We start from the raw sequence: 15,059 nt of genomic DNA, 5'->3' as shown, positions 1-15,059 counted from the left end.
CTCTTTAACCTTGTTGAAATCTGAACAGTTTGTGTTAAAATATTTAAGTTCTGTAACCAAACATTCCTTTCCAAAATCTTGGTGATCTAGTATCACATTTCAAAATGTAACCTGGTTTCTTTCTTCCTAGAAGGGCGTTACATTCCTCCTCATTTACGGAACAAAGAAGCTGCAAGACATGGTAACTTTTTTTTTTGTTTGTTTTTAGCATAGTATAAGCACCAATCTAATGGTAAGGCTTTGAAATAGTAAAGCATAATTACTACCTTAACTTCATCCTCTGAAGAGGCCTATCAAAGCAGGGATTCTGGTGCAGAAAACAAATATCCTCCTGTGCTGGCAGGGTTCAGATATTATAGAAGTGATGCCTTGAGTGGGAAGATAGCTGCCTTTACTACAGCAATCGCTGCTGATTGAAAGAGCAGTGCTTGAGGGTTGATATTTAGTTTGCCTTCCTGGCTGATGTGGGCACATGCTTTCTGGATTAGTAGAAGCTAGTATGTTTTAAATTGTGCAGAGTCTGACTCTCTCTCTTTCTAGAGACTCTTGAAGTAAGCATCAGACCAGTACCCAACTGAGGCAGTCTCTTTTTTTTTTTTTTTTTTGGTCCAGGATAGTGACTTACTCAAGACTTGAGAGCCTTTCTAGTAGGGAAGAGGCTTAATTTTCTACTTTTAGCCCCAACTACTTTTTACTGAGCTAGTCTCTTTGCCATCCTACAAAACATTTCTAATTTTTTCAAAATGGAAATAAATGCTTTGAGGCTAAACTCTTAAACCAGTTGGGAAACTTCAAGTATTTCTAGTACCTGAACATCTTAATCTTAAGGACTGTTTCTAATGGTTTCCCTGACAGTTTTCTAAACTTGAGTGGGGATTAGGATTCTTTTCTACCTACCTGGTGACTGGATGCTCATTTAGATCCATGGGATGCCATCACCTAGGAGCTGGAAGTCAGAGCTCCTGTTACACTAAATGGTAAATCTCTTCCATTGGTCATTCTCTGCACTTAGTTTCTTTATAGAAACATAATAGGATTGGCCTTGACAGGTAACTTGCATAGTAGGATTCTGTAGAATTTTGGCTGTCAGTACACATGGCTTATATTGTGAAATGTTGTATCCTACTTAAGTTGTTAGGGGAAAAATAAGCAGCCTATAAATGATGAATAGTGTTGGATAATAGCTTGATACATTAATACTGAGTTTTAACCATTAGATTTTCTCAAGCTACTTGGCATCTTTCAATAAGCCCAGATCAGAGTATATTTGTTTGTGTATATACAGACATTTGATCTAAGATCACATCTGCTTACAGATCAAATAAGACATAGGCTTCTTATTTCTTACATAATAACTTAGAAACAATAGGAATAGCCTAGTGGTTAGTGCATCAGGATATGAACTGGGGAAGCCAGTAGAGCTTTGAGCTCTACTGAGCATTTGCAGGAGTTTCATGTGAGCATTGCCAATCTTTTTTTTTTTTTTTTTTTTTTGTCCATGCTTTGCACATATTTCTCCATCTCTCTTTTTCTTCAATCAGTATTTGTTTACTCTATACCTTCTAGTGACCCACAGTAGCACTCTTCAGTGCCAATTACAGCCTTTAACAGAAAAAAATTGGTTGAAGAAACTTCACAGAATTTTCCAGAACGACCTTGAAGAAAACCACCAATGGCTTAAAATCCTGCATAATGTGACCAGATAATGTCCAAGACAAATGAACATGACTTACGTTCTCTGCTTGGGGCCAGAACATAACCAAATGGTCTGGTGTGTAGACAGATGTCCCAAATGTTGAGAGCAGCAAATATAGCTAGTTTAAGATCCAGCAATAAGAGTAGATCCAGTTCTAGAAGCAACCATTCTCCTTACTCAGAGTAGCTAGAGCAGATCTTTTGGAGTTACTTCCACCAGGGTGACCCAGATGGGATGTCTCAAAAAGCATAGAACCCAAAATGGCCATGATTTATGGAACTGGTCAGAATGCATGTAAGGCAAAGCATTGGGACTCTTGAGGCACTTAGTGCAATCTGCCCCAGTGCTGACAAAACATTGAAAAATTGGCTGGAAAAGATGTGCCTGGGCCTTCAAAGCAGTTAATGCACAGAACATATTAAGTCCCAGTAACAAATTCCTGCATCAACTAAAATAGCAAAGCAGCCTGCATCGCATCAACCAGCACAAGATGCACCAAAGTCATTGCATATTGCACTGAAGACTCTGCAAAAGAAAAGCTGAATTGATTTACCATAAATCTGTCAAATCAAACTACAAGGCAAGTTGCTGAATTGATGCATACAGAACTGGAAACATTCCATATAGGCTCTGATGGTCCTAACATCTCACTTTCATCTCCCTGCTCTACAAAGTCTAAAGGACAGCGATATCTTCTAGTTCTGTCAGTACATGATAGAGAAAATTGTGTAGGAAAACTTAAACGCGCTACCTACACCACTGTATGTAGCCTACAGCACTTCACTAGCAGAGGCCAGACTACACATCCCATCACCAGAACCCTGCCGGTTGCCCAGTCTCTGCCTATAGTTTCCAGACACTCATTTCCATTCTGACATTGGTCTCCAGTTCTCCATCAGTAATAGATTGTGAATCTGTTAGTATCAGAACACTACAACATTGACACCAGCTCAAATCTCAAGAGGCAGTTTTTTTTTTACCTCCTTTGTACCAGAGATGGAACAACTTAGTTTTGCTCTTTCCATTATTGCCTGAACAAGAGATGCTGGGTCCTCCACCACTAACATCTTCAGGACAAACAAATCCATATCTAGTGAGCTTTTGCCATATGCTTCAATCTGCTCAGCAGAAGTCTGCTCTCCTTTCTCCAGTCTTATTGGTCCAGTACTCATTATGCAAGGGAGTCAGCTGGCACATCCATGGACATCCATTCTGAGCTGCTTCTGGGACCACCAGATCACTCTTCTCCACCAGGGGACTTGAACTCTAAATCCATAGAGAAGATGGGTACAGCACTCACCATAGCAGTACACAAGGACCCAGACTCGACATTAAAGATCCTGGACATTCTGGCAGAACATGCTGCCTTACCAATACACACATTGGACATTGTCCTCATGAAGATTTGGAAAACGCCAGGTCTTGTAAAAGTGACTAACACCAGAGTATGAAGATCAAAATCACTGGGATATGGAGTAGTACAACTCCCACTCAATTCTGTGGTGGTAATCTGTCATGAAAAATGGCAAACATTTCAGGTCGGGGGTGTGGGGGAAGGATCCAGCTATTTCCAACAGTCTGGAGCCATCACTTCTGCTCAGTTTGCTACATGAAACTCAGATGCCTTTCTAATTCCATGGAACACAGGCCACATTTGTTTTTCCACAGTTAGCACTTATAGCAAGGACTATACAAAAATTCATGCAAGAACAGGCCACTATGATTCTGATCGCATCAGAATGGCCGAGACAATCGTGGCATGCGTTACATAGTTCAATTCTGAGGACAAGCAGGATAGTAATCCTCACAGATGGGTGATGACATCAGATGGAGCCCAATGTGCAAAACTAGAAACTTTGTCTAGGCACACTGAGCATGGCCTATACCTTGCATCCACGTAGGGTCATTGCTTTGGCAACCATTGTGACAGGTGCAACAGAGCCAGCAGGTATCAGACTGGGTCATATATCACTCCCTTGGCAATGGACCCTGAGCTCAGTGGCACCAGGCCACTCGCCTCTAGGATTGCATCAGTCACCCAGTCTCAGACTTTGTCATGGTGGCAGATACTGCAATCTGGAACAGGGATTTCCTTTTGGAGTCTCCCTACTCAAATTATGCTAACCACTGATGTATCGACCCTGGGATGGGGAGCTCATGTAGAAAGCTCGGCACCCAGGGACTGTGGTCTGCTGAGGAGTGTTCTTGTCAAATCAACTTCCTGGCACTTCAGCAATCAGGTACACAGTATAGGACTTCAGAGATCGGCTGTCCAACAAAATTGTCCTGATGCAGCCCAATAACCAAGTAGCCATGTGGTATATCAAACAGGGAGGTATGGGATCGTACCTCCTGTTAGGAAGCAGTCCAGATCTGGTCATGGGCACTAGCTCACAGGATGGTGCTTAGGACTGTGTACCTGGCCAGAACAGAATATAACACAGGCTGAATCGAGCATTCAGACTCCATGAGTGGTTCCTGGACCAGTGGGTAGCAAATCAGATTTTCCCCTTCTGGGGAAGCACACTTACATCAGTTTGCAACCAGAAGGTGCCTCAGCTCTGCTCCCTGTCCAGGTCATTGGGACAAGGGTCTTACTGTATGCATATCCTCCGATTCTCTTAAAGCTTCGCAAAGACAGACTATGATCCTTATAGCCCCTCACTGGCCGAGATAGGTCTGGTTTCTACTCCTGTGAGTTATCCATCCAGAAGCTGATCAATCTGAGGACTTCTCCAGATCAGAGCAGGCTGCAGCATCCCATCCTCCAGGCCCTGTTGCACAGCCTGTATGTTGAAGTTAATCTTGCAGCCACTTGATCTTTCTGAGGATGTCTCCAGGTCCTGGTGGCTTCCAGAAAGCCATCCACTAGAAAATCCTATGGACTGAAGTGGAGGAGGCTTTGTGTGGTGTGATTAGAAGGCCCTGTATCCGTTCTGGCCCACACACAAACTGCTTGACTACTTTTTACACCTATTGGAGGCTGGCTTAAAAACCAACTCCATAAGCTCATCTTGATGTGATTTGGCACATACACCACATTGTAGAGGGTATGCCCATCAGTGTAGCATATAGTTGTACACTTCGTGGGACCTGCTTCAGTTGAAGCTTCTCTTGAGGCCTTCTGTATCTTGGTACCTCAACATGTCAGCTCAGCTGATGAAAGCTCCTTTTTGAGCTGCTGTGCATCTGTGACCTGAAGTACCTGACCTGGATGGTCATATCTTTGGCTCACTTCAGTGTGCAGGATTGAGTTCCAGGCCTTAGTGGCTTACCCCCCTTATACTAAGTACCCTCATGACAGAAGCCTAAGATCTTGTCTAAGATGGTGATTTCCATCTTAACCAGTTAGTTGTCTTGCCAATATTCTTTCCCAGGCCCTGTTTGCACCAAGGTGAACCAGCACTGCATAGTTTTAGTGTAAGTGAGCCTTGTCCTACCTCACATGGACAGAAGCCCAGAGAATGTCCACCCAACTTTTATTTCTTTTGATAGGAATAAGTTGGGCATTGCTGTTGCCAAACAATATCCAGTTGGCTAGCATATTGCATCTCCTGTCATGCCCAGCGGAACTGCATTCTGGGGATCATGTCAAGGTTCATTCTGTCATGGCAGCATCGGTGGCCCACTTGCAAGCAATTCCTATGGAGGAGGAACTGCAATGTGGCATTCTCTACACATTCATATCCCACTACTGTCTGGATACATATGACCAACATGACAGGTTCAGCCACTCTTCTGGAACATGTTTGTGCAGAACTCAACTCTCCCAACTTAGGACCTATTTGGGTTCAGGCTGTTGTCTCCTCTTACCAAAAGCACCAGTGATGTGCCAGTTGGTGTCTGGTTTCCTTTTTCTTTTGGGGAGCAGCCTGTAGTTAAGAATTCACCTATGTGTGAGGAATACCATCGTGCTTGTCCGCATAGCAGAGTTGCTTACCTGTAACTGCTGTTCTGAGGACAGCAGGATGTTAGTCCTCATGAAACCTGCATGCAGCCCTACAGTGTTTTTTTTAATTGTAATTCTTACAAGATTGAAGAGGTACCCTGTGTGGACAGGTGGTATAGGGTGTGCCCATGTGTGAGGACTAACATCCTGCTACAGGTAAGTGACTGTTTTCACCACGAGACTGCCAGATCATCTGTGATAAGATCCTTCTTGCCAATCCCAGAAGACTGATCATCTCTACCAGCCCTCAATTTGACAGTATGAATGTTTTGTGTGCTCCAGTCTTATCTTAATGGTCTTGACCAGATCAGATTCTAAATGTGCTTCTGTCAGCAAGAAAGTAATCGGGATGCAATTATTCAAATGGCAATACTACTCAAAACTTTTTTGCACAACCTGACTAATTCAGCTGCAAACCAAGATACCTCATGTCCTATCTTCACTTCCTTTCACAATCAGGACTTACTGTAGCATCATTGCCTCTGCAGCTTATTCTCCAGAAAACAGATTACATAGTTCTGTGTCCTATAGTCTGTTTTATGACTAGTTTGTTACAGCTACCCTTGCCAGTTTGATAACTGCCAGTGCTGTGGGATAGTAATGTAGTCCTGACCCACCTGATGTGAGCTCAGTTCAAGCCCTTAGAAACTGCACCTCTAAATACTTAACCTGGAAAGTTCTCTTTCTGATAACAGTTACTTCTACTTGTTGAGTCAGTGAGGTGCAGGCATTGGTTTATTACCTATGTAACATGCAGTTCTTTCATGGTACTCCAAATGCATCCTAAATTTTGCCAAATATAGTATCTGCATTCCATTTAAATCTGTCAATATTCCCTTTTTTCCAAACATCATGCTCATGAGGGTGAGAAATTGCATATGTTGGACTGCAAGAGCTCCTAGCTTAAGCACTGTATGCACCCCCACAGAGTATCACAACTGTCTCATACAGTCCTAACAGACTTGGAACAGCTGTGACTAAAAACACTTTCCAATTGAATTATGAGCTTTACTCAATACTGCTGTGCAGTAGCTGAACTTGATCTCACTAATCATGATCACCAACTTCCTCCATTGCATATGTCAAAGGAGTTCGTTGAGGACATGTAAAGCAGCTACCTGGTTATCAGTGTACACATTCACTTCCTACTACTTGGATGCCTGGGCTCCTGTGGATAATGCAGTAGGACAAGCAGTGTTGCATCATTTCATACAAAGTCTGTAATCCATGGTGGAGTCTAGATTGTTTATCAAAACTACAGTAACCCTCAGCTCTAGATTCACCACAGATAATCTGTTAGCCCTGCTTATCTATTGCGGAGGGGGCAGCAAGTTTGCTTACCGTAAACCTTTTTTTCTATGGATAGCAGGATGAACTAGATATGAGATGCCTGCCCTCCTTCCTGGATGGCAGACTGTTCTCATGACTATTTTGGAGCAGACTGAGGAAATGCCCACATGGGAACTCTGGCACATACTCAGAAAGCTCTACTAGCTTGGAGAGTTCTGTTCAATGATTGTTGTCTCCCAAGATCATGTCTAAATCCTGCAATCTATGGAAAATTTTATGGTAAGCAAACTTTTTTTATCCTCAATTGCCTAGGATTGTAAGCCCTTTGGGGCTATAGAAATGTACAGTACCTGGATGTAATCAGTTTAAGTACAAAAAACAAACTTAGGATCTCTGATTCACCAAACATATACAACTTTCAGCTTACAGAAACACTAGTCTTGAGCTGAAATCTGTTTTGATTTTTAGTCATAGCGATTTTAGTAACTTTGGTTTTAGGTTTTGGTAACTCAGACTTCTCACATGCTTGTAAAACTTCAATGGTAGTTAACAGGTATGCTCACTTAACTTATTTAGGGTTATCTATATTAGCTAGGTTAATCTTGCTGGACATATTAGCCTTATGAATTAGACTAGACTAATCTTTACTGCTTTCATGTGTCCTGAAAATCCAACCTTGGTGGGTATTATCAGTACAATACCAGAGAAGCCTCTGCATTAATGGTCTCCCATAAGAGCAGTGGCACAAGAAGTGTAGACTTGTGTGTTGCATGTGGGGAGCATCTAGCATGGTTTAGTGCAGGGCTGGAAAAATCCTGGTAACAGGTCATGTGGGTGCCTAAAATTTGTTACCTGATACCTAGACTTTAGAAAATAGATGCAAAATTCCAAACTAAAATAGCAGCACCAAGAACTTTGCTGGCTCTTGGCTGGTGCTAAGGTTTTTCTAAACATATTGTCACATCTGGTTCCACCCTTAACTGTAAAGCAAAATTCTGTGTGGGAAAGCATAAACAGTAACCTAACAAGCTAGCAGGATGTTATAGGAAAGAAGGTTGCATAGTTTAGTCCTAAGACCAATTCCACACATGCTGTCGTAAGCTAGTATCTATTGAAAACACTCAACTGCAGTGATCAATATACAAACTAGGAATATAAGGCATTCTTTTTTTTTCCTGAAATATTAGTAAACATCGGTTAAACTTTTGTCAGGGTTCTTTCCTTCCACAGTATATTCTTAAATTCTTTAGTACATAAGAACATAAGCTATACCATACCGGGTCAAACCAAGGTCCATCAAACCCAGTTTTCCTGCCTCTAACAGTGAGTGGCCAGTTCAAGTCAAAAGGTACCTGCCAAGTATCCAAACATTAAATAGATCCCATGCTACTAATGCTGGCATCAAATGTTGGCTATTCCCTATTGATAGCAGTTTATGGACTTCTCCAAGATCTTATCCAAAACTTTTAAAACCTGGCTATACTAGCTGCCTTGACCATATCTTCTGGCAATGAATTCCAGAGCTTAACTGCATAGAATGAATATTCTCAGATTTATTTTAATGTTAACTTCATGGAGTGCCTCTAGTCCTTGCATTATCTGAAAGAGTAAATTCACATTTCTGTTAGAGGACTATCCTATCCCCCCCTCAGCCGTTTCTTCTCCAAGCTGAACAGCCCTAACCTCTTAGCCTTTCCTCATAGGAGAACTGTTCTATGCCCTTCATTTTGTTTGCCCTTTTCTGTACTTTCTACAGTGCAACTATCTTGAGGGCAGCTAGAATTGCACACAGTATTCAAAGTGCAGTTTAACTGAGCAAATCGGACACTGACATCCTTTTATTCATTTCCTTCCTAATTCCTAACATTGGTTGCTTTCTTTTTTTTTGACCACCATAGCACACAGTCAACAATTTCAATGTAATCAACTATGATGCCCAGATCTTTCCTGGGTGCTAGCTCCTAATACAGAACCTAACATTCAGGCCAATACTGTAAAAATTGCAGGAGAGCAGGCGCTCTGGGTTGAGCACCAGCTCTCCTAATTGTTCCAGGTGAAATCAGTTACATACACTGATTTAGTCCTTGTATTTATACACCCCTCCCCCCCCTTTTAAAGTCCATGAATTTGGATACCCACAGTTGGACTGTTCAGCATTTGCTGTGGTGGTACTATGACTGTTTGGAGTCCAATATGATCTTTGACAGAAGTCAAGTTAAATCCCAATATGGATTCAAAATTATAAGTGTTCACTATTTTAATGCTAAAATATTCCATGCCTTGGTGGGTAACAATGAGTCCCTCCATGTACTCATTAACAAAGCATATTGTGAGCAGGTTCTGCATGCAGTTATGTTCAAAAGCTACCATTTTGTGCAAATTTTTTTTTTGGGGTTTTTTAAAACTTTTTTTAATTTATATTTTATTGGCAACTAGAACAATAACAGCCATATTCGCTTCAAATACAAAACAATTAAATGTACAATAAAGCTTTTACAACCAATGTCTTGCCATTCTTTTCCTGTTTTCCCCCGACTCCTCCCCCCACCTATAACAGTCTCCCTGGCTGATACGTGCTCCAAGGATGGGGGTTTTGGGAATGGCTGCCTCCATCGTGTCCCAAGGGAGCCCCACAATGTCACCATATCCGTATAAACCAGCCGCTCCGGACCTCCGTCCCCATGAGACCTTGCGCTGCCCCAATGCTCTCCTGTTTCTCAAAGCGCATTATACCAATGTAAAAAGGGCTCCCAAATTAGGACATGCTTTGCCACGGTATCCTGTTGTGTGGCCCTTAGATATAGCCACGAGTGCATAATCCATAGCTGCTGTATAACTGACTCCGCAGCCGGTGGCCTGTCCTGCTTCCAATGGGCCGCCAGTTCCTGACGCGCCGCGCTTAGCACGTGGTGCACCAGCTGTCTCACCCTCCTCTGCCACGCCTCTGGAAAGTCGGATAGCAAGAAGAGTGCCGGTTCAAAGGACACCGGAATATGTAGCATCTGTGTGAGCGCCTGCCGGATCCATTGCCAAAACGATATATTGGGGCATCCCCACCAAATGTGTAAGTGTCCCCTGTTGCGTACAGTTCCTCCAACACTTTTCAGCTTGTGCCGGGTACATTTTGTGCAACTTGGCCGGTGTCAGGTACCACCTCGCCAATACTTTGTAGTTAGTCCCTCTTGATGCTTGAAGAAAGCAAGTAGTCCAATTCAAATTTAAGTCCTTTTCCCAGGCCTGCTGAAAACGATGGCGGGTTAGGTCTTTTTCAGATAACCAAACGTAGATATCTGAAATAGTCCCCTTTAATTCTTCCCTTGTACTACACAAGCTTTCAAACGCCAAACATTGCCTGCTTACATTCACTCTGATATAAGGGTCCTGAAGACAATGTATCTGGAGGTAGCGGTAATACTCCCCTCTGGGGAGGTCGTGTTTACCTTGTAAGTCCTCAAAGGAGTTTATGCGAGAGTCCTGAAACAATTGTCCATATCGCAAAATCCCCCACCTATCCAGACCAACCCCCCCTTCAAAGACCACACATCGTTGCTGATACAGCCCAATAGGTAATAGTGGAGTCACCACCTCTTTCTCCGTCAGCCTCCCCCGGCATTGACTCCAAATTTTTAACGTTGCCTGCGTAAAGGGATTTTCTACCTCTTTAGGGTGCCCTTTCATTGGGAGCCCCCACACCCTCGTATGTAGGGGCATGCCCCCCCCCCCCAGGCTTTGCTCAAATTGAGCCCATATTTTTAGACATCGCCCTGCAGCACATTCCAGTATGACCCGGAGCTGTGCCGCTTGATAATACTTAATAAAATTGGGAACCGCTAGTCATCCTTCCTCTCTAGGATGATACAACACCCTCCTCGCTATTCGCAGTGGCCTTCTCCATATAAAATGGAACACCTTGGTTTGCAGAGACCGTAAGAATTTCGAGGGGACCTCTATCGGCAGCAATTGAAAAAGGTACAACCATCTGGGTAGTATATTCATTTTAATCACTGCCACTCTCCCCACCCATGACAGCCTATAGGGAAACCATATATCCAGATCCCTAGTCATTTGCATCATCAAGGGAACATAATTAAGATTAAACTGCTTCCAATTTGCAGACAGTGTGATCCCTAGATATTTTATTCCCTTCGTAGCCCATTTGAAGGGAAATTTAGCCTGTAACGCCGGGATCTGCTCTGCTGGCAGTGTTACATTCAAAATCTCGGTTTTGGTCATATTAACTTTGAATCCAGACATCCCACTAAATCTGTCCAATTCTTGAACTAAAATCGATAGGGTACTCTGAGAGTGGGCCACTGAAAACAGGAGATCATCTGCGAGCAGTGTGACTTTTAGAACAATCTCCCCCTATGTCCAATCCGCTTATATCCCCATTTTGGCATATAATAGCAGCCAATGGTTCCATAAATAGAGCAAATAACAGAGGGGATAAGGGGCACCCCTGTCTGGTACCCCTCCCCAACGCAAACGCCTCTGAATAATTATTTATTTTATTTAAAATTTTTTTATATACAGACATTCATCAAAGATATCACATCTGTTCACAGTGTAACGCAAACAGACGCCTGGAGTAGCGCTTTACATCGAACAAATATAACAAGTTAAGAGTAATTTAGGGGGGGGGGGGATATAATGGGGAATATAGCATTAAAAGTTATAACCAATAGCCATTCACTTTGGCACAGGCCTTGGGGTGGGTATACATTGCTCTAACCCATTGTTGAAAATTATAATCTAAGCCCACCTTACGCAGAACCCCAAACAAAAACCCCCAGTGCACCCGGTCGAAGGCCTTTTCCGCAACCACCGCCATTAAGACCAAGGGTACCCCTTGTTTCTGTGCGGCCCACATCAAATTCACTACTTTTCAAACATCCCCCGCTTGCCGGCCCTGTATGAACCCAGATTGATCGGGCTGTATAAGGGAAGGTAATACCATATTTAATCGTCTAGCCAGCACTTTAGCTAATATTTTTAAGTCTATATTAAGTAGGGATATCGGTCTATAAGAGCCACACAGCGTTTTATCCTTGCCCGGCTTGGGCAACACCGTGATCCCCGCCAGGCTCATGGTTTCCAGGAGAGCCGAAGTCTCAAGTAGATTATACACCTTTTGCAATTGTGGGACAAGCAGATCCTTATATTTTTTTATAAAACAGCCTGGTAAATCCGTCCAACCCAGGGGCCTTGTGTATTTTTAAACTAGTAATAGCATCAGAAATCTTCCCCCCTAGTAATTGGCATATCCAAAATTCGGACTTGGTGCTCCTCTAAACTGGGTAGAGTAATCTTCCCCAAGTAGTCATCTATTTGTTCTGCAGCCACAGCTAACTCTTCCGTATATAACTGCCGATTAAAATTGGGCAAACAGATTCCTTATTCCCGTATTTTCCATGAGAATGCTACCATTATGGGCCTTTACTTTGAGGATGGTACTTTGTGCTATTTGTTTCAGTTGCCCTGCTAGCCATTTACCCGGCTTATTACCCTCCAGGAAGTGGATCCCTCTTCTATTGTCCAGCTTATCCAAGATCTCCCCATCCAACATTCATTACGTTTCTGATCTAACTCTCGGAAGACCCGCCATCCCCCTACTCTCTTATGTTCCATTTCCAAAGTCCCAATGACCTTTGTCAGCTCCTGCTTATAATGCCTCACTTCTCGCAGCTTCGCTGCTTCCCTGGCTATCAGGCGCCCCCGAATTACAGCTTTAAAGCAGTCCCAAACCGTCTGGGAAGGGACTTCCCCGTTATTATTTCTCTCAAAATAGTCTTCAATGTCTAGTCGCAGAGACTCGTAGATTTTCACATCCGTAAGGAGCTTATCTTTGAGCCTCCAATATTTCATCCCCCTTTCTTCCTGCGTCAATCGAAAGGTCCCGTATATTGGGGCATGATCTGACCAGACAATCTGGCCAATCTGCGACTCTACACAATCTACCACCCATTTCTTACTACCCAGCCACATATCTATGCGGGAGTAAACCCCGTGCACTCTAGAGAAAAAGGTATAATCCCTATCCTTGGGATGTCGTTGTCTCCAAATATCTGAGCCCCCAGTGCTCCATCAGAATTTTTAGCCTTTCTCTGTGCCCTTTACCTCCACCTCACCCAGCACTGTGATCCATAATAGGGCTCAGAGTGGTATTGAAATCCCTACCAACTAGCACTGAGCCCTGAATAAAGTCACTAAGTGATTGCTCCAGCTGTATAAAAAACATCCCTTGGTTTTGATTAGGGGCATATACGTTAATGAGGGTCATCAAAACATTATCAGTCTTTAACACTAGAGCTATATACCTGCCCTGTCGGTCCTTTCTAGTATCCAAAATCTCGACCCTCAGTTCTTTACCCAGCATTATTCCCACTCCATGTCTTCCTCGCCTCACAATTAGAAGCCAGAAAAACATGTGGATATGCAGCATCTCTCAATAACCGCTCGTCCCGCTTCAGCAGATGAGTTTCTTGTATAAAATATATCTGCGCCTTATGCGCTTTGGCATCCTTAAATTACAGTTGCCTCTTCCTTGGGTGATTCAGCCCTTTCACATTCAAAGACACTATAGTCAATTTAGCCAGTCTGACCTCCCTCTATTAGTCCTGTACTTATAAATTGAAAAGTACTCCCATCCCCCTTGTTTCCTGTGCACCAGAAGAATGTACCCCCCCATCCCCCCCAACCCCTTCCACCATCCGTGAGGAACCCATCCTCACCCAAACCATAGGAGGAATGATCCCATCCCGTGTAGCACCATAACATAATCTGAACATTTGCATGTATTAGGCAATAAAACATCATAAAACACCCCCAGTGTAACCACTAACACAGTCAACCCTTATCACTTAACAGTTTAAACCTGAAATGCCGGACCATTCCACTATATACCATGGGTACCTCAACCCACAGCCAACTTGCGATCCCCATAACATATTCACAACTCCAGGACATGGAGGGTAGTGGCCTGCTCATCCACACTCTGCTCCACCACATGTACGCGTTCTCCAAGCTCTTCTACCTCCACCCAAAGCGCCCCCATGTTTTCCTTTATTTCCAGTTTCAGTGTCTGTATAATTTCCTGTTTCATATCTTGCAACCATGTCTGCAGTTCCTGCTTAGTGGGGCTGTTCTCAGTATGTGTACCCAGGTGGGACCCACTGGTATCAGCTTGCTTGGCTGCCACATTATCCACTTCGTCCCCCCTCGGGGCTCCTTTCTCCCCCTCCATGGATTCACTGTAGGCAAATGCTGACAAGTCTATTATTTTCCTGCGGGCTGCCATTCACTGTTCCTTTGCTGTTCAGATCTGCCCCAGCCTCAAGGCCCCTTTACGCCACAGCCGCAGTCTCAGGATCTTGCATTCAGGGTCGCTCTGCCTGCTGCCACTCCCCGGGGGGTTCTCATTCAAACCGGCTCGCACCCTCTCCAGTTCAGCTCAGACCCAGCTATGAAAACTGTCCCAGATTCCAAATTATTGCTTCCCCACTGTTATCACTGCACTTCGGGGCCTCTGGGATCTTTGGGGTATTTTTTCGCCGCTTCCCTGGGCCCTGCCTCGTGGTCCCATGCCATTTTGGCTACCTTCTCGGCCCGCTGAGCTCACTCCTCCACCGCCTCTCTTTCCCTGCCGGCTGCCGATTTCGTCAGGAGAAAATCCTCCCTGCACGTCGTAATCTTCGGGGTACTGTTATGCTGCAGGTGCTATGTCTGTTTGGGGGCGCTAGGGAAGTGAGTCGCCGCGATCCCGGACCCCACCACGTGTTCCACCTCCATATTGAGAATTTTTGTCTCCCGTGGGGCTCCCTCCTCCTCCGCCCCGTACTCACTGCCGGCTGTCTCTTTCTGCCTGCGATTTCTGCGGCTCAAAGCCCGGCATTTCCCCCTGCATATCCTGCTCGTTTTGTCCTACGGGGTGCCGTTTTACAAAGTTTGCATGCTGTTTCCCTTTTCTGCTACTGCGAGCTAGGCAATCAAGCTGCCATCGCCCCGGGATGACGTCACTTCCTCCCCATTTTGTGCAATTTTAACTTCCAGTGAATCAAGGATGGGCTTTCTGCTACTGTCCAATGTTCCAGAATCTATTTTTCACTAGTAGAAAAGCCTTTTGCA

The 15,059-nt window shown here is 44.0% G+C and overlaps 1 protein-coding gene across 4 annotated transcripts in view; it reads left to right on the top strand.

Annotated features, from left to right (window-relative positions):
* The window catches only part of DDX3X (DEAD-box helicase 3 X-linked), a 293,692-nt gene that overhangs the window by 60,919 nt on the left and 217,714 nt on the right, over nucleotides 1–15,059 (top strand). For 2 of the 4 annotated variants that reach the window (XM_029603138.1, XM_029603141.1), the window contains exon 3: nucleotides 134–181. In XM_029603138.1, coding sequence (XP_029458998.1) covers nucleotides 134–181 — 48 coding nt within the window. Of the gene's footprint in view, nucleotides 1–130; nucleotides 182–15,059 lie in introns of all 4 variants that reach the window. The other 2 variants (XM_029603137.1, XM_029603139.1) reach the window with 1 other exon arrangement.

The sequence above is a fragment of the Rhinatrema bivittatum genome, chromosome 5 (assembly GCF_901001135.1).
Source record: "Rhinatrema bivittatum chromosome 5, aRhiBiv1.1, whole genome shotgun sequence".
Classification (NCBI taxonomy): domain Eukaryota; kingdom Metazoa; phylum Chordata; class Amphibia; order Gymnophiona; family Rhinatrematidae; genus Rhinatrema; species Rhinatrema bivittatum.
This window is presented reverse-complemented; position numbering and strand designations above follow the sequence as displayed.